The following is a 23,207-nucleotide window of genomic DNA, read 5'->3' as shown; positions in this document are numbered from 1 at the left end:
TTTTATAAAATGATGGTGAAACCCTGGATATTCATCTGAAAGAAAATAAAGTTTGACACCTATATTGTACATATATAAAAAGGCCAGATGTCCTAAAAAGTTAAGGGAAAAAAATCACAGAAGATTACATGTGCAATCCAGGGTTGTGGGAATCCTTTTTAACTAAGACAGAACTCTTAGAAATAACAAGAAAAATAAGAAATATTGACTATATTTATGACAGTCTTTGTGTAACAACAGGGACCATAACAAAGATAGCATAAAATTTATGGATTTAGAACAAATATCTAACAAGGTTTTATTTATATATATTACTGACAAGGATAAATATATATAACAAAAAGTCTTACAAATTGGCAGTAACTTAATAAAAAAATGGCCACAGAACATGAATAGACAGTTTACAGGAGAGCAAATCCAAGCTGCCAAGAACCATGAAAAGATGCTCAAACTTTGAATATCCTTAGAAATGAACATTAAGTGAACAATGTAATATTGCTGAAAGAATTGAAAAGATCTGTAACTCCTCTTGCTGGTGAGGATGTGGGGCAAAAGAATACTCATTCATTGATGGGGAACATTTGAATTGTTTTAGGCTTTGAATTTTGATAAAGTATTCTTAATTTTAGTTAAACTAAATCTAATTTTAATTAAAATTAAAAACAAATATACTTGACACAGCAACCCCTCTATTAGTAATTTATCCCATAGAATAAAATCACTAGTTAGTAAAATGCCTAGTTCCACCCCTTGGTTCCCAGATTCATGTGTTCTACCTTCTGGGGACACAACACCACATAATTGTTATTGATTTAGAGTGTTTACTTTGACCTTGAAGATGGTGCTTCATCGTTACTAGGTATCATCTCAAATCTGGTGCTGAAGTTGCCACTCATATTGGCAACTCAGCAACCATGTTCCTTATGGCCTTTTTTGTGGTGACAAAAAAGCTGGAGACAAAGGGAAAGTGCTGTGGCAGGAGGATGGCCAGTACCTATACCAGATGGTAAAACGTCAGCCATAAAAGTGTATGCAACGTGTAGAGATTCTGGAAATGGCTGAATTAATGATGGTTGTTCCACACGAAATCATAATATGCAACCACTGGAAATAATGAACTTGAACTATACCTGTAGACTTGGAGGGATTTTTCATAAGACACAATTAAAGGAGAAATGCACAGTTCAAACAAGTGCTTATGAATTCCATTTTGTGACATAACATTAACTCTCCCTCTATGTATGTTTATGTACTTGTATGTATATATATATGATTATATGAGCCTGGAGAAAACTACAAAGCTACTAGGTTGCTAACATGATTTGGGGATGTGGTGTAGTGGGGTGGGGGTACGTGGTGATACAAGGAATTAAAGAGGCATTGCAAATACTCATAGGTGTACAGTAACAATAGTAATAATGTTAGAATAGTGACTTGAAGCAACTAGTGTGCTCACAGAAGACCAACATCCATATGTGAATTTGTCTTTTGATAATCTGGATGATTAATAGATTGATGCAATCTCAGCCCTACTTTTTTGACAGTAATGTTGCTCAGAACAAAGTACTGAAAGGTAAACTTAATTATCTAGCTCTTCATCAAATTCAGGATCACATAATATAAGGCAAGGAGACTAGGAAGTAAACACCAGTATTTATGGGATATGGGATATGGGATATGGATACTTGGTTTTAATTTTGAAGGCAACTATTAGTTCAAGTAACTGGTATCACTGTATATTTAATATGGTATATCCTTCTCTAAATGGTTTTTTAAGATCTTCCTAAGCCTGGATATGCCTTTAGTGTCTTGTATATATAATATTCTGCCTATATTTTTTATGACACTTGTCAAAATGTGCTGTTTTGTAATCTTTGTATACTTATTTTATCCTCTATACTAGTTTTCAAGTTACTTTAGATAAAGGACTTATCTGAAATTGAATATATTAATTTTATCTCAGAGTACATTCTTTTATACATAAGAAATTTATTGACAATTATTGATGATAATAATATTTGATGGTTTAAAACTTGCTTGATTTGAATAGAATATTTCATAATGAGTGAGAGTGATAATTTCAACAGAAACTATTGTGCTTCTATTTTTTAGATCTTGATAAAGTGTGTAGTGGCTTTGCAAGGAGTACCAAATATTGTCCATTCAAAGAAACATATTGCAAGTTTTGAAAGTGTACAGCACATGATAGCTTGTTGTATCTTCTATATAACAAAGGTATTTATCTCATTCTTTGTCTAGTGTCATAAAATTTAGGAATAGCAATGATTTAGAATGTTAAGTTACTTTTATTACATAGAATACTTTTAAAAATAGTACCCACAAAACATTTTAGGTCAAGAGTTGTCTGTGTAGCTCAGTTGGTAAAGCCTGGTGGTGTATCTTAGGCCAGGGGAAGGATTGGGAAAGAGTGCATTTTATGGGACCTCATTCATCTTGGAAATAAGAACGAACCAAGAGACCAGAGGCCTGGTAAGCTTATTTATCCTCATCGCTTGGCTCAAAGACCCGCATTGTCTATTTCTTCAAAGGCTTTATTTGACTGAATCCAGTGAATTTCCTCAAAGAAGGGCTATATCTGCCTGCCTGTTTTATATGGTCCTCACAGGACCTTTGTGATTTGGTAGGGATCTGGAAGAATACTGCATGGGTGGGCTGATTTGATCCCTCACTTTATTTGGGACTTAAGTTTGTTTCAGTGAAGGTCTGGAAACAGAGAGGCCTTTACCTTCTATCTTAGCAAAAATGTCATGATTTGCTTGGTGTTTATGGCCTGACCTCAGGAGCAAAAAATCATATTCTTTCCATTGCTCACTGGTTTCTCACTGCTGGAGACACATCTTTAACTTTGTTTGTGCAAATATGGAGGGAGGGTAGCCATTTGCAGGAAGAAAAAAAAAAAAACTTACTTAAGAGGACTCAGAACTCCAAGGGTCAGGCCAAACACCAGAATAACTGTTTTTATTCTCACTTTGTTGGAAAAGACCAGAGGTAACTTGAAAAAAAAAAGACGAAAGAAAACTTTCAAAGTGGTCTGATGAAATTAAATGGTCAAAACAAAACAGAAGATCTTATGTAACTGAAGAAAAGATACTTGATTTTTGAATAAAAAAATTAAACAGATAAAGATTGTAGTTAATGGTATTTCTTGAGTCAAATCTGGAAGCTCAAGAAATACCTGACAGCATAGAGTGGAATTACCTAGAGATAAATTCAGAAGGCAGATCCAAAAGTACTAACACAAAACGAAAAGAGTTCTGGAGGTAGGAAATTTAAAAAATGGAGAATAGTCTCCCTAAGTCCTAGGCCAGATTAATTTAAGGACTCATGTATTGACACTTGGTGGTGTGATTCTTGGAGTCCAAGCATAAAGAAAAATCTCAAAGTTTTGAGAACAAAGTATAGGTTATTTGGAAAGAGAATCCATTAGCTTTAAACTTTTTATCAGCAACAGTAGAAACTAAAATACTGGAGCAACATTTGTAGAATCCTGAGGGGAGAAGACCGAGGTCCAAAAACTAATAACCAGGAAAGATATCATTCCTTTGTCAGGGCAAAATAAACATTTTCAGGAGTGCAGGCATCTAAAAAGTATTCTGCCCATGTACTTATCTGAGGAAAACACTTGAGGAAGTACTCTATCAAATGACAATTGGTTCAGTAGAGAAATCCCAAGGTAGGGAAAGACAAAAAGGAGAGGAATAATGGGAGCCATGAATCTTGCAATATATGTACTATTAAAATTAAATAGGTAATAATGATGTGATACGGGTTTTATAATATAAATGCTAAGTAGGAATTCTTGAAATAGAAGAGTTATCTTTGAAAGAGAAACTTATTAATAACTAGAACTAAAACTTTTATCTTGTTTGGGGTCAAGGGAGGGGACACCAGGTAGAGATTCGTGGTGCATGGTTGTGCATTTAAAAAAAAAACATATAGTATAAAAAATACATATAATGTAAAATTATTATTTTATTTAAAAATGACTCAGGAGCTTTGCACAGTGGCAGTATCGTAGCCAATAAGGTTTATCCGAGGCGCGACTATTGCTAATTAAAAATGACTCAGGAACATGTAGCTAAGTGCAAAACTTTAAAGCGCAGTAGGACTTCTAAATTGACAGGAAGAAAAAATGAAAAGAGGAATGACAGGGAGAAAAAATGGCTAATTCAGCAAAAATAAGAAGGAAGAAAAGATAGTATTTGAGATAGAAGGAATACAATCAAGAATATTAATTACTTCACTAAGTGTAAATGAACTCAGAAGACAGAGATGGCCAGATGAGCTAAAAAGTCAGATTCAAATGCAAGAAACACTTGCAAAACAATGTGACAAACACTGGTTGAAAATAAATGGATAGAGGTACTGGGGAAATACAAACACAAATAAAGGAGGAATAGCCATTTTTATATGCAAAAAAAGCAGGAGTCAGGACCCCAAACATGAATCAGGACAAAGAGAGGCATTGTATAATTTTATTCAAAATTGTTTTGTCTTATCACCCTTTTCTGCTTCTGGAAGACATCTGATCACTTTCTGTTTTAGGACAGTGTCATTGTTAAGTATTAAAGATCAAGTCTGAATTAAAATTCCTAATTTTTTACAATAACAAATTAAAAAAGGAAAATCACAATTAGATTAAGTGAAAAATGCTATAGGGGCATTTGATAACACTTAGCAACTTTTCCTAAAAAGATTATATGTAAGTTAAGAATAGAGGGAGTCTATTGAACAATGATAAAGACATTAACCAAAATTTTACAGCAAATACACTAAATGGCAATTTTCTGAAACCATTTCCTTAAAAATCGGGTATAGGAGATTCTGATTCTTGATAGTGTGAATTATTATTTGTAGAGATTCTGTCTTATGTAATAGATAAGAATATGAAATAATTTTACAATATTAAAAAAGTATAATTCATCTGTAATTGTACAAGTTTCAAAAACTCATGAGAATCCAGTAAAAAGAATGACTAGAATTAAAAAAAGAATTTATAAAGTGATTCTATGTGAAATGCTTACAAACTGATTTTTTAAAATAGTAACAGTAGCCAGTTAGAAATGGAGAGAGGAAAATATACTGCTAATAATATACAATATTTTAAGGTACATACCATATGATTTCAGTCATATGTGGAATTTAAGAAACAAAACAGATGAATATGGGGAAAGGAAGAAAAAAAGGGAGAGGGCAGCAAAGCATTAGAGACCGTTAACCATAAAGAACAAACTGAAGGTTTGCTGGAGGGGAGGTGGGCAGGGGGTTGGGTGAAATAGGTGATAGGCATTAGGGAGGAACATAATTAAAAAAAAAAAAACAAAAAAAGGAAGGCACTTGAGATGAGCACCAGGTATTGTATGTAAGTGGTGAATCATTAAATTCTACACTTGAAATTAATACTACACTGTATATTAACTAACTGGAATTTAAATAAAAACTTAGAGAAAAAATATACAGCATTTTAAACCTAACAAAGTGTTAAAAGACCTGAATCAAACAACTGAAACCTTACTGAAGGGTACAAAATAAGATCTGAACATATGGCAGGCCATTCCAAATTCCTAAGTAGGGAGACTTACTGTCATAGAAGTAGAAATCCTTCCAAAAATATTATTTAAATGTAATACAGTTCTAATCAGAATCCCAATGGGGTTTCTCTGAAACTGATTATAATAATTTTAAAAGTTCTCAATAGATACTAAAATTTATTATAAGGCCACTTCAATAAAAAATGGTGTTAATAAACTAATAGGCAAATAGTTCAGAGGAAGAGTCCAGGAATAGCCAGCCAACCCAGGTCTACAGAAGAACTTAATAAATGACAAAAGTGGCATTTGGAGTTATTGGGAAAATCTTTTACAATATTTTATTTAATAAGAGGTGCTGGTATCACTGATTATTCATCTGTAAATAAATGAAGCCAGAGCCTCCTACCATAAACAAAATAAAGACAGATGGATATTTGTATGGCTTTGAAGTCAGAGGAGACCTTTCTCAATAGGGCATAAAATTCAAAAGGTACATAGGAAAGGATAGATAAATAGACTACATGATAAGTAAAAAAAAATTTTTTTATGACAAGACACTGTATTAACAGGCTTAAAGGCGAATCTTAAAAAATATTTGACAGATAAGATTATTAACATTACCTTGGGGAGCAATCAATGAGAAAATATGAAATAATCTTACAGTTAAGGAAAAGAAGAATCAGATTTATTTTTAATTACGAAGGATATGTTTCAATCACCTTAAAAAGTGGAGTAGTGAACAGGGACCAGGTGATGAATGGCCATCTCATGAGGTCAGGGAGGAGCCATTCAAGGGTTTTAATCCTGGAAGCAACATAACTAAATTTGTATTTTAACAAAAAGAAATTATTATGGGGAACAACAGCTAATAGAGTGGGATAAGACCTGAGGTAGGGAATGAGTTAGAAGGAGAGGGATGATAAAGTGAACTATGGCAGTCCCCTCTTATCTGTTGTCCTGCGTCCCGCGGTTTCAGTTACCTGCAGTCAACTGCATTAGTCAGTTGTCAGAAGGTCGGTTAGTAGCCTAACAATACCCGTGTCATCCCCCTCACTTCATCTCATCATGTAGGCATTTTACCATCTCAGTCATCACAAAGAGAAGCGCGAGCACAGTACAAGATATTTTGAGAGAGATCCTATCGTATCGCATATTGATTGTTCTATTTTATTATTAGTTATTGTTAGCCTCTTACTGCACCTAACTGATAAGTTACACTTGTGAGATAGAGTTGAGAACCTGTAAACCTGCTAAGTGTGGGAGGATAGAGGAGAGAGGGGGAAGAGCCAACAGCAATCCAGCTTTCTGGCCTCAGCAGTTGGGTGAATACAATGCTATTTGTCAAACTCTGGATAAGGAGGAATTTATGGTAAAAAAAGGGAGAAATGATAATGAATTTTGAATCTATTGAATTTGGGAGCTAGTAGGATATCCAAAGAGGTATGTATTATATAATTGGACCCATAGCCTTGGAGTTTAAGAGAGGACAAGTACGTTAAAGACAAAACCATCGTTAATATATGGACTCAGCTGAATAGTAGAAATAGATGATATCATCTGGGGACTGTGTAGAGTGAGAAGGGAAGAGAATTGTTTAAGAATCTCAGGGGTGGGGGCACCTCGGTGGTTCAGTGGGTTAAAGCCTCTGCCTTCAGCTCAGGTCATGGTCTCAGGGTCTTGGGATCGAGCCCCACATCAGGCTCTCTGCTCAGCAGTGAGCCTGCATCCTCCTCCCTCTCTGCCTGCCTCTCTGACTACTTGTGATCTCTGTCTGTCAAATAAATAAATAAAATACTAAAAAAAAAAAAAAAGTATCTCAAGGGTGCACTTAATCTGGGGGGGGGGGACAGTTCTGCTTCCACTAGTCAAGAGGAAGAATTGGAGAGCTGATTAGTCCAAAGCTATTTTCTCATTTCCAACCTTGACTTTGAGGATCCATCTGCTGCTATTATTAGTTCTGTCCTTCTCATGTAGCATAACCACAATCCCAAGTACCCTTTTCCATCTGATGTTATGATTACACACACATTGATTAGTGTTACAGTGGGCTAAAAGTACATCTTCAAAGTTTACTTTTCTTTAGAATATCTTCTCTGTTTGGCTTTTTTTCTCCCCAAACTTGTCCATCAGTAAGTATTTCCAGGAGAGGCGTGTCTTTTTGAAGTAAGAGAAGGCCAGATTACACTTTCTTTCCAGGGTGCTGGACAACTGTTCACTTTACATTTAAATGACTGATAACAGCTACTGCAGTATTTCTTCCAGAACAAAGAAACTCTGTTTAAGGCAGCTTGTTGCTTGCAGCTTGCCAATAGCAACTTCTGCTAAAAATCAAGCAGCCAACCAGCCAACCAACCAACCAACCAAAAACCCAATTCTGCTTATCCAGGTACTCCACATTTGACCATTGAGGGGAAACAGGAGAGGGAAAGGATGTGGTTATAGAAGTTAGATCCCCAGGAAGGGAGGAGGCAATGAGATCCTAGTACATGTGGGAGGGATTAGTCTGGACAGGAGATTGACCTCTCTCCTCTAACAGAGGGTAGGATGGTTGTAGTTACAGGTTAGTGTGTAGGTACGAGATAAGCTAGTTTCCCTACATTTCTTCTGTGAAAAGGAAGCAAGGTCATTTGCTGAGAGAGAGAAGGAGTGAGAGAGAGGAGGTGGGGAGTAAAGGTGGGTTACAGAGATTGAGAAGAATGGGAGGTTTCACAACAAACCCTGCAGAAGTTGGAAGAGACGCCTGACCTGGAACAAAAGACCAGGATTTGGGGCCCAGTGCATGTTGAAGTCCTTGAATTCACATGCCTCCTCTCTCAGCTTCTTGTGATTTTGTGCAGCTTGGGGCTGACCCTTCATTGCTTTATTTGCCATCCACAACTCCACTGCCTTCCCCCACCCCCTGACCCCCACAACTTGAAGGATCATATTGAGATCCAAGTGATATTATTGTAGATATGACCCTGAATATTTCTGGACATTTGTAAAAATTAAAACATATATTGATATCAGATTTTTGATGTTGGAGCAGGTTCTGACCCAAACTGTTATGGTAAGAATTGCCCTTTCGTGGGGAGCCTGGGTGGCTCAGTGGGTTAAGCCTCTGCCTTTGGCTCAGGTCATGGTTTCAGGGTCCTGGGATCAAGCCCCGCATCGGGCTCTCTGCTCAGCAGGGAACCTGCTTCCTCCTCTCTCTCTGCTTGCCTCTCTGCCTACTTGTGATCTCTGTCAAATAAATAAATAAAATCTTAAAAAAAAAAAAAAAGAATTTCCCTTTCAGAAGCTTCCTCCAGCCTGACCAATAGCCCCAAAGCCCTGGCCTCACTTTGAGTCCCAAATTTTAGGTGTTCATTTTTTATAAACACATTTTTATATGGCTTTTCTGTTATGACATGGAAAGCCCAATTAGTCTAATGGCTCTGTTTCTTTTCTCTGTTCTGTTGAAAACATTGGTAATTTTTTCAGATGGCCCAATTTTTCTTCTTTAAGCAGAAGTATTTTTTCTAAAAGTTGCCAGATTTCCAAATAAAGCGCCACTTCTGAGACATGTAATCTTAAATGTTTCATTAATTTGTATTGTTTAAAAATTATTATCCTAAACATCTGGCATGGTTTTTTTGTTTCTGTTTACCATTTGGAGTGTTGAGTAGAATTGGTTCTCTATTTTTCTGTTGATTGGAGAAATTCTTTATCATTTATCATTTTCTACTGGCATATTAAAGTGAGGGGGAAAAGATTGCACTCTCTACTTCTCTCCGAGCCTTGGACCCAAGTATGTCAGAAAGCAAAGTTGAAAGGAGAAGTATTTGCTCATTTCGGCTTCCTAATGAAACATACTGTCATATCAATTTTATAATAAGACTGGACTTGTTTTGCCTGGCATTCAAGGCCCTGTTTGGCCTAGTCCTATCTACTTTTTCAGACTTTATTTCACATTTTCTTACGTACATTCTCTTCCACAGTCAGCGTTAGTTTAACACTATTGTCTGGTTCCACAGAAATATTTCCAGTTCTTAGCACTTTGGATCAGGTAGGTAGTATCAGATTTATGCAACTATTCATGTATATATCCTTTCCCTGGATAGGAATTAACAGTTGTTACTTATCTTAAATACTAAGTTATTCAGCTTGACACAACACACCTACATCTAACAAATTCCTACAAGCTTATTTATTCTCTTAGAGAATTGCCCTATGGGATACACCATGAATGTGCCCCCTTCATATGATGGTTCACTACAACAGGGCATGTGCAAATTAGATTGCTGGCCAGAGAAACTTTTCCTGTCCATGCTGGAGCCCAGGTTTTAATGACCAGGTAAAGCTTTATAAATAAGGTGGGCAAGTTATTTTGAGAAATGCCTCAGGCGTATGAAGGCATGAAGTCCTGAAACCATGGGGAGTATCAGAATTTATATTTGGCTCAGTATTTTGTAAGCATAAGGTATAAAGAAATGAGTGGTTTATACTAGAGAGGTAGCTAAGGGCCTGCGAGAGAAGGCCAAAGAGTAGTAATTAGTAACAAATTGTGCCTGAGAGGGGCTCCTCTTTTTATGATTGCAGTGTCTGTTTCCCCTAGGGTTCACAGAGAATCTGCCCCAAACAGCTTATCTCTAGTCTAGTCCACTGCCAGAATATCTTTTAAATCATTTGGTGATATAACTACCCCCTCCCAACCCAAGATATTATGATGTCAGTAATGTACCATTTCATGTAGAAAGCAACTCAAGACAGGAGGTGGTAGTTTATGATCTTTTTAAAATGACTTAACATGGATCTTTTAAGTGGAAATATTTTCTTTTTTTAATAATTTTATATTTTTTATCAACATATAATGTATTATTAGCCCCAGGGTACAGGTCTGTGAATTGCCAGGTTTACATACTTCATAGCACTCACCATAGCACATACCTTCCCCAATGTCCATAACCCCAACCACCCTCTCTCTACCCCCCCCCGCCCCCGCAACCCTCAGTTTGTTTTGTGAGATTAAGAGTCTCTTATGGTTTGTCTCCCTCCCAATCCCATCTTGTTTCATTTATTCTTGTCCTACCCCTCATACCCCCCACGTTGCCTCTCAACTTCCTCATATCAGGGAGATCATACGATAATTGTCTTTAAGTGGAAATATTTTCTCAATTGTTAATTTTCTACACCAAAACATGTAGGGCTATATGTCCCAGAAATATGGGGAATTCATAATTGATCAGATAATCTTATTATTTGTCCTTTATTTAAAGCAGTGGGATCATGCAGTTTTAATTGTTGGGAAATAAGATCTGGAGGTAAACTTCCAGTTTCCTTAACAAAATCAGGGGAATTCTTAGACTCAAAAATTAATGGGCTTGTAAATTTATGAAAGATGGTTGATGACACTTGAAAATAGACAAATGTTTCCAACAGAGATAATTAATAAATATTTTTAATTAGATCCTGCGTTCATGGAAAGAATATGACCTGGCAGTAATGATTATAAATTATGGAAAAAAGATGTTGGATATCACATCAGCATGCAAATCTCTATTTGGTGTGTCTGACCAAGAAGAAATACAAGAGGAGGTAATTGATTTTTGTTTCTCATCTTAAAAAATATACTTATTTGATCTCTCTCTTTTTTTTTTAAAAGATTTTATTTATTTATTTGACAGACAGAGATCACAAGTAGCCAGAGAGGCAGGCAGAGAGAGAGAGGAGGAAGCAGGCTCCCCGCTAAGCAGAGAGCCTGATGTGGGGCTCTATCCCAGGCCCTGGGATCATGACCCGAGCCGAAGGCAGAGGCTTCAACACACTGAGCCACCCAGGCGCCCCTTATTTGAGTCTCTTAAGGGTCATGTGGTTTTAGCAAATGTGTTAAAACATTGATCAGTTTTAAATTAGTCGTATTTATATAAACAAAAAGTAATATGTGGTGAAGAGCTTCCTTATTTAAAGGAATTCCTGCTAGAATACTGAAGAGTCCCCTCTCACCAGTACTGATCAGTAGTCAGGCATTGATAGAGAGCTTCTGACACCCAGCAGAACCTAGAACTAAAAGCCCTCTAAAGTCTCCCTCAGATTGAGGATTTTTATTATGCTGGGTGGGTTATCAAATGTAGTAAATACATGTCAGAGCTTTTTACTTTGTTCACAGTAGATTTTTCTTAAACTCACTGTGACACCTAAATTGTCTTCTTTATGAGATTGCTAATGTCTGAGGCTGCTTTTTAATTATCTGCCTCCCAAGCATGGGTCTTATGGAAGGGTCTTTTATAGAGACCATGTGGTTATTTGTTTTTGTGGATCAAATTGTGAAATGTTGCTTAGTTTATTGGGTTTCTGAGGAGCACTAGGAATCACTTGAAGCCCCTTCACTGACTGGTGTTAGGGGTGGAGACTATCACTTCTGGACTCTGTTTCCATTGGAATAGCCCCATTTCTGTCTCTTTTATATGCTGAATTATATGTAAGTGTTTGCTTGCCACAAAAAAGCTTCAAAAATCACCACTGTTTTCCTGGATGCTTTTTTTTTTTTTTTTTAAGCCATAATTCTTTTTGGGATAGAGGTTATTTTGTCTAGAGATAGTTTTGATTAAGCTGGATGCAGTTTGAGGGCTTTTTCCACCGAGTGTTGTTCGCTCTCAGAGTCCATCAGCTGGGCTGTTTATGCCACCCAGGCCTTGAGTCACAACCCTGTTCCTTCACATCACTGTAGGGCAGGACTCCTTGCTTCTTTCTGCGGAGCCTCAAGCCCAGCAGAAGGTCATACTACTTCTTTCTAAGGCTGTAGGGACTGAGAAGCTAGTACCAAATTTAGAGGAGTCAGAACTCCTTATAGCCACTCAAGGTCCCTTTAAGCCTATAGGGGCTTGGGAGGGTTTTTGTTTTGTTTTGGTTTGGTTTTGGCTTTTTGTTTTTTTTGGAGAACAGGAGACATTAACACCTTCAGTCCTCAGGCTCAGACTGTTGAAAACATGGTGGGGAGTCTGAGCACAAACCTGCCAGTGCTTAATCCACTAATTGCCGATCTTGTTATGTTTCACTGAAAGGCAAAGCAGCAAAGGCAATTAGCTTAGTTGTAAAGAAGCTCCTCAGGGAAAAAAGAAAGGAAAAAGGAAAAAGGAATACATTTCTGAGGGCAGGCTGGGAATTTTCTTTTGAGGATTTTTTAGAGTTTGACCCTCATTTGCTTTCAAAAGAGTGTGTGTATTGGATGAAAGGGGTAGTGCTAGTTGGGGGTGGGGGGTAGTTACTGGAAGGGAGAAGGGAAGAGAAGAAATATTTTGGCCAACCTATATAAAACACTGAGTGTTAGGTTTGTCATTTAGTTAGAGTGAAATGACTGTGACTATTATTAATTTATATCACTTGGCCATGTAGATCATAGTTTTGTCTACCAAGCATGAAAGTATGAAATAATAATTTAAAGATTATTACTTGAAAGTGACAATTGTTGAAACATGTTGAGGTACATTCTGACACTTAACCAATGTTTTTAGGATTCTTCTAAGAAGTATTCCAAGCCTAAGAAGCCACAGCAGATATTATTACCTGAAAAAATAAATGAACAGCTGGCCTTGTTGGAGACACACCTACTCAAACTGACAAAGCAATGTAGTAATTTTTTTTTCCTTTCTAGATACTTCTGTTTAGTGTTATGTTTTTTAAAATCAGAAAATATTTTGTTAAAAGGATTAAGATGAGGTTAGCATTTGGTAAATCCTTTAAGGTACTTTTACATTATGCCGGTAATCCTAGCAATACTCTGTTAATAACAGATTGTTAACCACTCCCCTCTCCCCCACATGGTTCATGAAGATTAAGTGATTTATTTAGGATTACATAGCTGGCTTGTTTTTGAGCCTAAATCTTCTGATTCTAAAGCAGGGTTTTTCCCCCTCGGTATTATTGCCAATTTGGGCCAGCTAATTCTTTGCTGTGGAGTACCACAGGACGCTGAGCAGCATCCCTGGCCTTTATCTATCCATACCTGACACACCATCCCGTCAGCTGTTACAATCACCTGGGAGGCAAATGTTGCCAGATATATCGGAGAGGAGGACACAAAATTGAGAATCACTACTTTAGGCAAAAATGTAACCGAGAAATAAAAGGATAGCGTGGAGGTTGTTAATGTGTGAGTGATCTGAATCACGGTCTACCCAAGTGAAAGAGTAGTTTAATTTTAGGTCATTGTGCCAAATAGTAATTTCATAATGGACCAATGTTAACACAGTGATTGGAATTCTGGAGTTTGCAGTTTGGAAATCTGCTTAAAAAATTGATTTAGTTTCTGGTGATGATAAATATTATCACACTTTTTAAAAGCAGGTACTTCAAATATTTTAGAAGAACAAGAGAGCACCTTTTCTCTCTAAATTTTTCTCAAGTCAGAGGTTCCACTTTGGGGTCCTCAGCCTCTTTGGAGCTAACTCCACTCATAGAATTCAGTGTCGCTCCTTCACCTCTCTTATTGTGTACCTCAGTTATATTTGGGTCCAGAATTCCCAAACCTGGATATTTTTCTCTCTCTCTCAGTATGTTCCAAGTCTGTTTCAAGTTCAATTTATGGGTTGAACCCAAGGCTCTATTATTCACAGAACCAGTAAACCTGATTTATTTTTTTTTTAAGATTTTGTTTACTCACAAGGGAGAGAGAGAGAGAGAGAGAGAAAGAGGGAGAATGCATACACACACAAGTAGGAAGGGAGACAGAGGGAGAAGCAGGCTCCCCACTAGGCAGGGAGCCCAATGCGGGGCTCAATCCCAAGACCCCAAGATTGTGACCTGAGCTGAAGGCGGATGTTTAGCTGAGCCATCCACGTGCCCCAAAATGTAAAGTGTTTTAGAAATGTGAATTATTTTCATATTATCAATACAAACTAAGAAGTACAATATAATGTTACTAGCTAAATAATAGATTTAATAACAAGACAGTAATAAAAATAATAGTTTTATACTGTGCTTTCTGTGTGCCAGGAACTATGGTAAATGTTTTATATGTATACATCTAACTCTTATATAAGAACCATATGGGGGAAATACTATTATCCTCATTTTAAAGTAAAGAAACTGAGGCAGAGAGATTTTGAGTAACTTCCCACGTCTTATAACTAAAAAGTATCAGTGTTAGAATTTGAACCCAGACAGCCTGGTTCCAGTAGCTGTACTGTTCATTATCTATACTTTACTGTCTTTTAAAGGTAATTTTGAAAACATGAAGTTAATATAATTGGTATATTTTGAAGTCTGGGATTTGCTGATATACGACAGCTATTGAATATGAGAGACTCATGCTCTGGACACTATTCACCTATTTGGTGGTAGACTCCTTGGCTTTTTGGGGGGAAAAATGAAAATAATTGAGATCACTGGAGTTTTTAAACTCCAAAATATAATGATATAGCTGACATTTTGAAGGCGCATAATTTAAAATGAATATTTGAGCATTTTCCCATTTTTTATTCCTTCCAAAGAATTTTCATTTTTGGTCATTCATGCTAAATGGAACCTACAACTTACTAATTTTTTAAACCTTAGATGTTACAACTGAACTCTCAGGAGCAGAGGACCCTATATTTCTTTATCCTATTGTTTTAAACTGGTCGGTCAAAGGTGCTGTGAAAGAAGGTAGGTAACCTAAATGTATATATGCTTTCATTCAATTTTCTACTAAAGATCATTTATTCTGTGGGTTCTGTGGTTGTCTGAAAGCTTTCACCTTTCTAGTCTCTTGCCTAGAAGGGAAGTAGGTTCTTACCCATTCAGAATAATGTAGAATATTGACTATAAGTAATGTGATTTAAAGTCTGGAAAGACAGAACCTTGATGGTGACTTATTTTGGTAGTAAATGATATTATGAAGCTTGTGAAAACTAGGGAATTGAAAAATGTGAGTGATCTTTAAGTGCAGCTGTGAAGAAATAGCAATTTTACTGTTTAACTTAAAGTGAAAAAAATTAGGGTAACTAGTAATTCTGATAATTATCAGCAATTTATTCCCCTAACTTGTCATATAGTAGAGGCAACTTTAATGAATTTTTTCTCAACACTGAGATATTTGGAAAAATAAATGAAATATAGACTATAAAGGATTATTTGATCTTAGACAGGAGTTCTTGCCACATTTACTGTTACACTTCTTTTTTTTCACAGTTATGAAATTTAAGCAGAGACCTAGATTCCTAGAATTCTTTACACAAGTTATGCTAAAATGTATGAATGATGAAAAATTTCATCTTATGGTGGAGATAACAAATCCTGTTTATGACTTCTTGAAAAGGTACTTGTAATATATATTTTATTAATATTTATAGCTTTAAAAGAGAGGTAACATTGTCACTTTAAGATATATAAGATGGATGAAAAAGGAGATGGGGTATACACCTAGGGTGGGGTAAAGAGCTACCAAAGAGAGAGTGAGGATTTGTGTCTATCTATGTAAATAAATAAGTAAACAGACAAACAAACAAAAAACAAAAATTTTCTTCCAAGGACTGGGCTTTTTTTTTTTTTTTTTTTTTTTTAAAGATTTTATTTATTTATTTGACAGACAGAGATCATAAGTAGGCAGAGAGGCAGGCAGAGAGAGAGGAGAAAGCAGGCTCTCCACGGAGCGGAGAGCCCGATGCGGGGCTCGATCCCAGGACCCCGGGATCATGACCTGAGCCGAAGGCAGAGGCTTTAACCCACTGAGCCACCCAGGCGCCCAAGGACTGGGCTTTTGCTTCACCATTGGGCATAGACCTCTCTCTCATTTTAGTAAAAAAAAGCATCAATAACACGAGGTCTATTTAAACAATGGCAGCAAAAGAGAAACATTCTCAAAAAAACATATAGAAATAATTCTTCCTAAAACAGGCCCTTCATTTATTAGAACTAAAGCTTGGAATATATATACTTCATATTCTCAAATGATAAAGGAGGAAGTTGCTTTTATTAAATGAAACAGGTTATAGTATTCCCAGAATTAATCAGAAAGTGCTATTAAATTAAAAAGATTGTAGCTGAGATTAGAAGTTTGGAAGCTGTGAATCACATTCTTAATTCCAAAGAGAAACAGAAAATACTTTTGGTTTGCTGTGGAATTTAGAGGGCTGACTGTGGAGGTCCAACCTAAGAATAATAGATATTCTGAAAGAGAAAAGCAGAGTGAGTGGCTTAGCAGTATTGACCAGTGGTATAACAAAAGACTCAAGGTTGGAGATTGAGCAGTATGACTGAGTTCAAAACAAAGGTAATGATTTCAGTTTTCAAGGCTGAGCAGATGTTTTAAGATGCTCTGCTCCAAGTCCAGGGAATATACAGGAGGAACAGATGGAACACCTTGATTTCTACCTTGATAGGAATATCTATTTTCTTTTTATGTTCGTATGCTTAACATATTTTTGCACAAAGAAAATAATCTGCAACAGGCAAATGTGCAGCTGTATTCTCTTCCAATTTTATGGTTTCACAATTTATATTTAATGTTTTAATCCATATGGAATTTATTTTGGTATGGGGATTTAGGTTAAACTTTAGGTTCCCCAGTTTACCAGTTGTCCTGGTAACATTTAAAGAATGATCTCTTTGTTACTTATTTTCAGTTCTGCCTTTTCATATTCAAAGTGGGTGATTCTACCAGTAATGTTTATAAATCACAATGAAGATATTTCATGAATTTTCATGTTTTACATAACAAAAAATCAATGTATATGGAAATAACTCCTGAAATAACCTATTTCACAAAATATAATAGTATTGAGAGAGTTTAACATGCTACTTTAAAAAGAACAAAAGGACACAGAAAATATATATATTTAACAAGACTAATTTCATATATATACACAGACCATCGAGACTAAACATCCTTTAATGCAGTCATTAAATTTTTTAAAAAGTAATATTTAAGTTGCAAAATAGGGCTCAGTAGAAAACCTAGGCTAAAATTTGTAAAGACCACATTCTCTTACAGTGTAATAAAACTGAAATTTTATAACAAAATACATTACTGTCATATATATAATTATTGGATCAAAAAAGAAATCTAACCAAAAGTGTAGAGACTTTTGAAAGTAATGATGATGAGAAACGTTAGTATCAAATGTGCTCAAAACAGCAATTAGAAATTCTTAGCTTTAGAAGCCTCTATTGCTAAATAAGAAAAATAAAATGAATTTTTATTGAACTCAAGCAATTAGAAAAATAAAACAGATATAAGAAAGCAGAAAACAGAAAATGAAAATACAAATTGAAATTAAACAATTATAAGTTGGTTTTAAAATCATATAACTGAAGGCACACTTGGGTGGCTCAATTGGTTATTAAGCATTGGACTCTTGACTTCAGCTCAGGTCATGGTCTTGGTTGTAAGATTGAACCCTCATATGGTTCCATGCCTGTTTGAGAATATTTCTCTTCCTTTCCCTCTGCATCCCCACCTCCCTCTCTTAAAAAAAAAAAAAAAAATCATTTAATTGATAGCTACTAGAGCTAGTTCTTTGAAGATATTAATAAATTAGGTGAATTTCCAGCCACCATAATAAGAAAAAGTGAAATACAAGTAATCCAAAGAAGTAATAATTCTAAATTTGGAAGGGTTTAAACAAACATTAGATAACAGCATATACAATTTAATATGAATGAATTTGAAATTTCTCATGGAAAGTGATGATAATCTGGAAAAATTTAAATTATAAAAATTTACTGAAGTATTAAAAAGAATTTGAATGGCTCAGATTTTTTTGTTAGGCTAGTTCTTTCATAATTTAAAGGAACAAATAAGTTTTACTTTATATAAAGCTACTTCAACACATGGGTATAAAATTTCCTAGTAAATTTATCACAGGAGTCTCTGATAACAGGTTTATAAAAAGAATTTAAAAAATAGAAAATTATGAATCAGTCTTACTTAGCAGCATATAGAAACAAAAATTCATAAAATAGCTTATAAATTTAGTGTTGAAAACATAGATCTTATTATCAATATAAATATAGTAGGAAATTTCTAAATGCAATTATTACTGGCAGTCAAAGGAGCCTATGGTAGATGCTAAAAAGTCATGTGGTGAAATTCAACAACCGTTCTTGCCAAATTAGGATTAGAAGAGTAGTTTCTCTTAAAATAAGCTTTATAATAAGGAAACTTATTATTCCCTCTATCACTTAATATTGTTCTGAAAATTCTTGCCTATGAATTAAAATAAGAAATAGAAATTAGGATTAGAATTCATGTGATTATCACATAATAGGGTCTCAAAAATATTTATCAAATGAATTCCACAGTGAAATACTCTGAAAGGGAGAAAAAATGATTGGTATTTACAAATAATAATTTTTTAAACTTAAGCTAATTAACTGACAGCTATCAGAAATAATAATAGAATCCCATAGGATAGCTAGCTACAAAACCAATAGCTTTCCCATATCAACTAGAAAGTATAATGGAAAGATGACCCCATTTCTATGAAGCATGGGATTAAATTGATCAGGATTTGTGAGGGGACTTAGGCTAATAAAAGAAGACCAAACATTTTTACTAAGAGATATTTTTTAAAATGACTTGAATAAATGGGGATATAGTACATTTCTTGATGGACAGATGGACTACTGTAATTTCTATTATCTTCAAATTAATTTGTTGATTTAATGTAATTCCAGTCATGTTAGCTTTATGGAATTGTGTAGAATAATAAAAAAATATTCAAAAAATGAAAAAGCAAAAGAGATTTATATTATCAGATAAAGTATAACAGAGTTCTGTTTGTGAAATAATAGGCAGACGGCTATTGGGATTCAAAGTTTCATGTTAGAAACAGGTAGTAATATAAGTAATCAACAAAATGAATAAGCCATGAAATCAAAGATCAATAGCATTGACTACATAGAAATTTTAAAATACCATTTTTCATAACATGCCATAAACAAAATAAAAAGCTAGGAGGAAGGATTCTGTGAAGAGGTTGAGAAGTAGAGGATTTTAATTGTTTAAGGCATGAAAGTTCTTTAGAGCATGGAAGTGAATGTTGAGAAGATAGCAGGATGGCAAGTGTTTATTTGTGACCTCCTCTCCTTTGCATCTCTTTCTGCAATAACAGCAACCAGCTCAAGCTTTCTGGGGGGTGGAAGATTCAGGAGGTAGGGAAGAGACCAACCTGCTTAGGAAATGGCAGGCAACCAGTTATCAAAGTGCAAGTTGCAGAGGGTGGATCCCCACCTCCGCATCGTCACTGGTCTAAGCTTCTTAGTTCAGGCAGACTAAACATTTGCTGAAATGAATGCTAATTAGCTGGGGGACACTTGGAATTGCTGCAGCTGCTCTGGAGTCCTAACCAACCACAGGATCCAGGATGGTCATCATCAAAATTGAAGCACATGGCCAACGGCTATTGAGACTAAGATAGATTTGGAACCCCAAACCATGTAACTAGCTATCCCGACTCACCCAGTCATTTCATTAGCCTTCTATTGATGTGACCCTACGTTTTATTCCCTTTAAAGTTTTGGACCCCAGTTATCATGTGATAGGAGGGTTTTTTTTTTTTTTTTTAAGATTTTATTTATTTACTTGAGAATGAGAATGCATGTGGAGGGAAGAACGGGAGGGAAAGAGAGGGACAATTTGACTCTGTGCTGACTTGGTGCTCAATCCCAGGACCCTGAGATCATGACCTGAGCCCAAACTGAGAGTTGGTTGCTTAACTGACTTGTCCAGGCTCCTAACCACTTAACCAACTGAGCCACCCGGGTACCCCAATTATAGCAGGATTTTGCTTAGCAAATACTTACTCAAAGAAATATAATTTTTAGAAAATATATAAGTTGTAGGGAAAATAAGTATGAGTAGAAGGAGGGATAATAAGAGATTTAACAGTATTTGAAGAATTATCATAGGGGTCCATGGCAGATTGAAAAAATGAGATTAAGGGGCGCCTGGGTGGCTCAGTGGGTTAAGGCCTCTGCCTTCGGCTCGGGTCGTGGTCTCAGGGTCCTGGGATCGAGCCCCACATCGAGCTCTCTGCTCAGCAGGGAGCCTGCTTCCTCCTCTCTCTCTGCCTGCCTCTCTGCCTACTTGTGATCTCTCTCTCTGTCAAATAAATAAATAAAATCTTTAAAAAAAAAAAGAAAAAATGAAAAGAAAAAACAAAGAAAAAAAAAAGAAAAAAAAAGAAAAAATGAAAAAAAGAAAAACTTCAATAAATGATTAGGGGAAGAGAAAAGTTTTTGTAGTCAGATAAAATGCTTAGGACCTGTTGGTATCCAGAAAGTAATAGTGGCTAGGAGCCTGGACATGATGGAACCAAAGAGAATGAAATCTGTTGCAAGAAAGATAGCTTGTCCAAGGTCACTCTTACATAATTATCTTTTCTGTTTTGAAGGGACATGTTCATGTTGTTTTATTTTCAATCCAGTTCTGTTTTTCCTATGTCACACATCTGTTATCACATCTTGTGGTATGACTTACATTTTGTTCTTTCAAGAGGCCAGCTATTCCTTGATGTTCAGGAATATCACAATCTAATTTATGCATGAGACACAAACAATTTTAGATATTCTTCTCTTATAATTTCAGTGACAAGATTCATTAAAGATTTATTGTTTTGGCATAGTTTTGCAAATTCTTACAGATCCTTTTAACTGACTTTGTCTTTTTATATCAGGAGGAATGAGTCCCTACTTGGAATAAGAAAAATGAAGTATAAGGATAATGTTTTTTGTAAAAAGAAAACCAAATCTTTGAAGAAGTTCAAAGCTGCAGTAATGGAAATTGGAAGAGTAAGTTTCTTATGAGTTTTGAATTTTAAGTTAGTGAAATAAGAGATTCACATATTATTCACATATTATTCACATATATTCACATAAGATGATTGGCTACATTATAATTTATTATAATATGAAACAAGGAAAGATCAACAAATAATTTTATTATTATACAGTACATCATAATTCTTTTTATTTTCTTTACTTTTCTTCTGAGAGAGAGAGAGAAAAAGAGTGCTGGCATGTGTGTATAAGTGGGAGGGAGGAGGAGCGGAGGGAGAGAGAGAATCTTACTTAAGCAGGCTACACTTAGAGCCTGACTTGGGGCTTGATCTTAACAACTTTGAGATCATAATCTGAACCCAAATCAAGAGTTGGACACTTAACTGACTGAGCCACCCAGGTGTCCCGGTACATTATAATTCTTAAGTTATCACATGGTTATTTTTATAATCACATTTTTTGGTTTCTTTTAATAGTAATTTTAATTGAGTGATATAAAGAAATCACTGTATTTCAATGTCTAGAGATAAGCATTAGAGTATGAGTAAATTATAATATTGTGTTTAGAATTTAGCTTTAATTTGTAACATTTTTGTCATCTCTCATATTAAGACTGTAGAACTGTTGCCAAGGAGAAGAAGTAAAAGAAATGAAACTCTAAGAGAATTTTTTTCCAAAAATCCATCTGTTTCTGAAATGGCAGAACATGAAAGGTATTAACTGATTAATTAATTCAGTAAATGTTACTGTGTTGTTGGCATTATTTTCAGAACGAGGGATATAATGGTGGACTAAATAGATAAGATCACTGCCCTTGGGGAACTTACATACTAATGACAGGAGCACAATAAATAAGTAAACACACAAATAAACAAGACAGTGTAAAATTTTGGTACATTTTATAAACTAAGTGAACAGGATGATATGTTATAGATTAACTGGCCTTGGGTGGAAGTGATGGCAGGAGTAGTTTAGATAGGGTGGTTAAAGACCAGTTCATAAATTACTTTGCATTATTTGTGGTCCTTAAGTTCTTGTCCAAAAAAACTGAAACCATAAAACTTATCATGGTAAATGTTTAGCTTCTATTTTTATGAGTATGAACTTACAATTCTTAAATATTCTTTATATATCTTATCTTTATTATATATATAGAATGTCTTTCTTTATCTGTTTAATGATTTCAATTTTAAGAGCAACATGTACATATTAATAGAGCCACTCTCTCCAATTGACTTATTTCGCTAAGCATAATGCCCTCTAGTTCCATCCACGTTGTCGCAAATGGCAAGATTTCATTTCTTTTGATGGCTGCATAGTATTCCATTGTGTATATATACCACATCTTCTTTATCCATTCATCTGTTGATGGACATCTAGGTTCTTTCCATAGTTTGGCTATTGTGGACATTGCTGCTATAAACATTCGGGTGCACGTGCCCCTTCGGAGCACCACATTTGTATCTTTAGGATATATACCCAGTAGTGCAATCTGGGGGGGGGGGTTAGGGGGGTAGGAAAAGAAAAAATGAAAGAAGATGGGATTGAGAGGGAGACAAACCATAAAAGACTCAATCTCAAAAAACAGACTGAGGGTTGCTGGGGGGAGAGGGGACGGGAGAAGGGTAGTGGGGATATGGACATTGGGGAGGGTATGTGCTATGATGAGTGCTGTGAAATGTGTAAACCTGGCGATTCACAGACCTGTACCCCTGGGGATAAAAATACATTATATGTTTATTAAAATAAGCAAATAAATAAATTTAAAAAAAAAGACTTGTAAGTTTTACTATAAAAAAAAATAGAGCCACTCTCACTTTGCATTTGCCTACTATCTGTTTATTCATTTTCTTTATTTAAATTATGATTTTTTATGCTATAAATGCTTATATTAAGAAAACAAGTTCAAATATACAATATTATACCACAAGGAACTAG

At 35.4% G+C, this 23,207-nt stretch overlaps 1 protein-coding gene across 1 annotated transcript in view; it reads left to right on the top strand.

Moving 5' to 3' along the window:
• The window catches only part of CFAP54 (cilia and flagella associated protein 54), a gene marked incomplete at its 3' end in the record, with an annotated part of 309,422 nt that overhangs the window by 118,930 nt on the left and 167,285 nt on the right, over window positions 1-23,207 (top strand). Inside the window, exons 25-31 of the mRNA XM_080810201.1 lie at window positions 2,113-2,235; window positions 10,980-11,108; window positions 13,025-13,139; window positions 15,066-15,155; window positions 15,681-15,807; window positions 21,167-21,281; window positions 21,882-21,982. Coding sequence (XP_080666327.1) covers window positions 2,113-2,235; window positions 10,980-11,108; window positions 13,025-13,139; window positions 15,066-15,155; window positions 15,681-15,807; window positions 21,167-21,281; window positions 21,882-21,982 — 800 coding nt within the window. The remainder of the gene's footprint in view (window positions 1-2,112; window positions 2,236-10,979; window positions 11,109-13,024; window positions 13,140-15,065; window positions 15,156-15,680; window positions 15,808-21,166; window positions 21,282-21,881; window positions 21,983-23,207) is intronic.

Source organism: Martes martes (genome assembly GCF_963455335.1).
Source record: "Martes martes genome assembly, chromosome: 8".
NCBI lineage: Eukaryota > Metazoa > Chordata > Mammalia > Carnivora > Mustelidae > Martes > Martes martes.
Note: the sequence above shows the minus strand (reverse complement) of the source record. Positions and strands in the feature narration are given on the sequence as shown.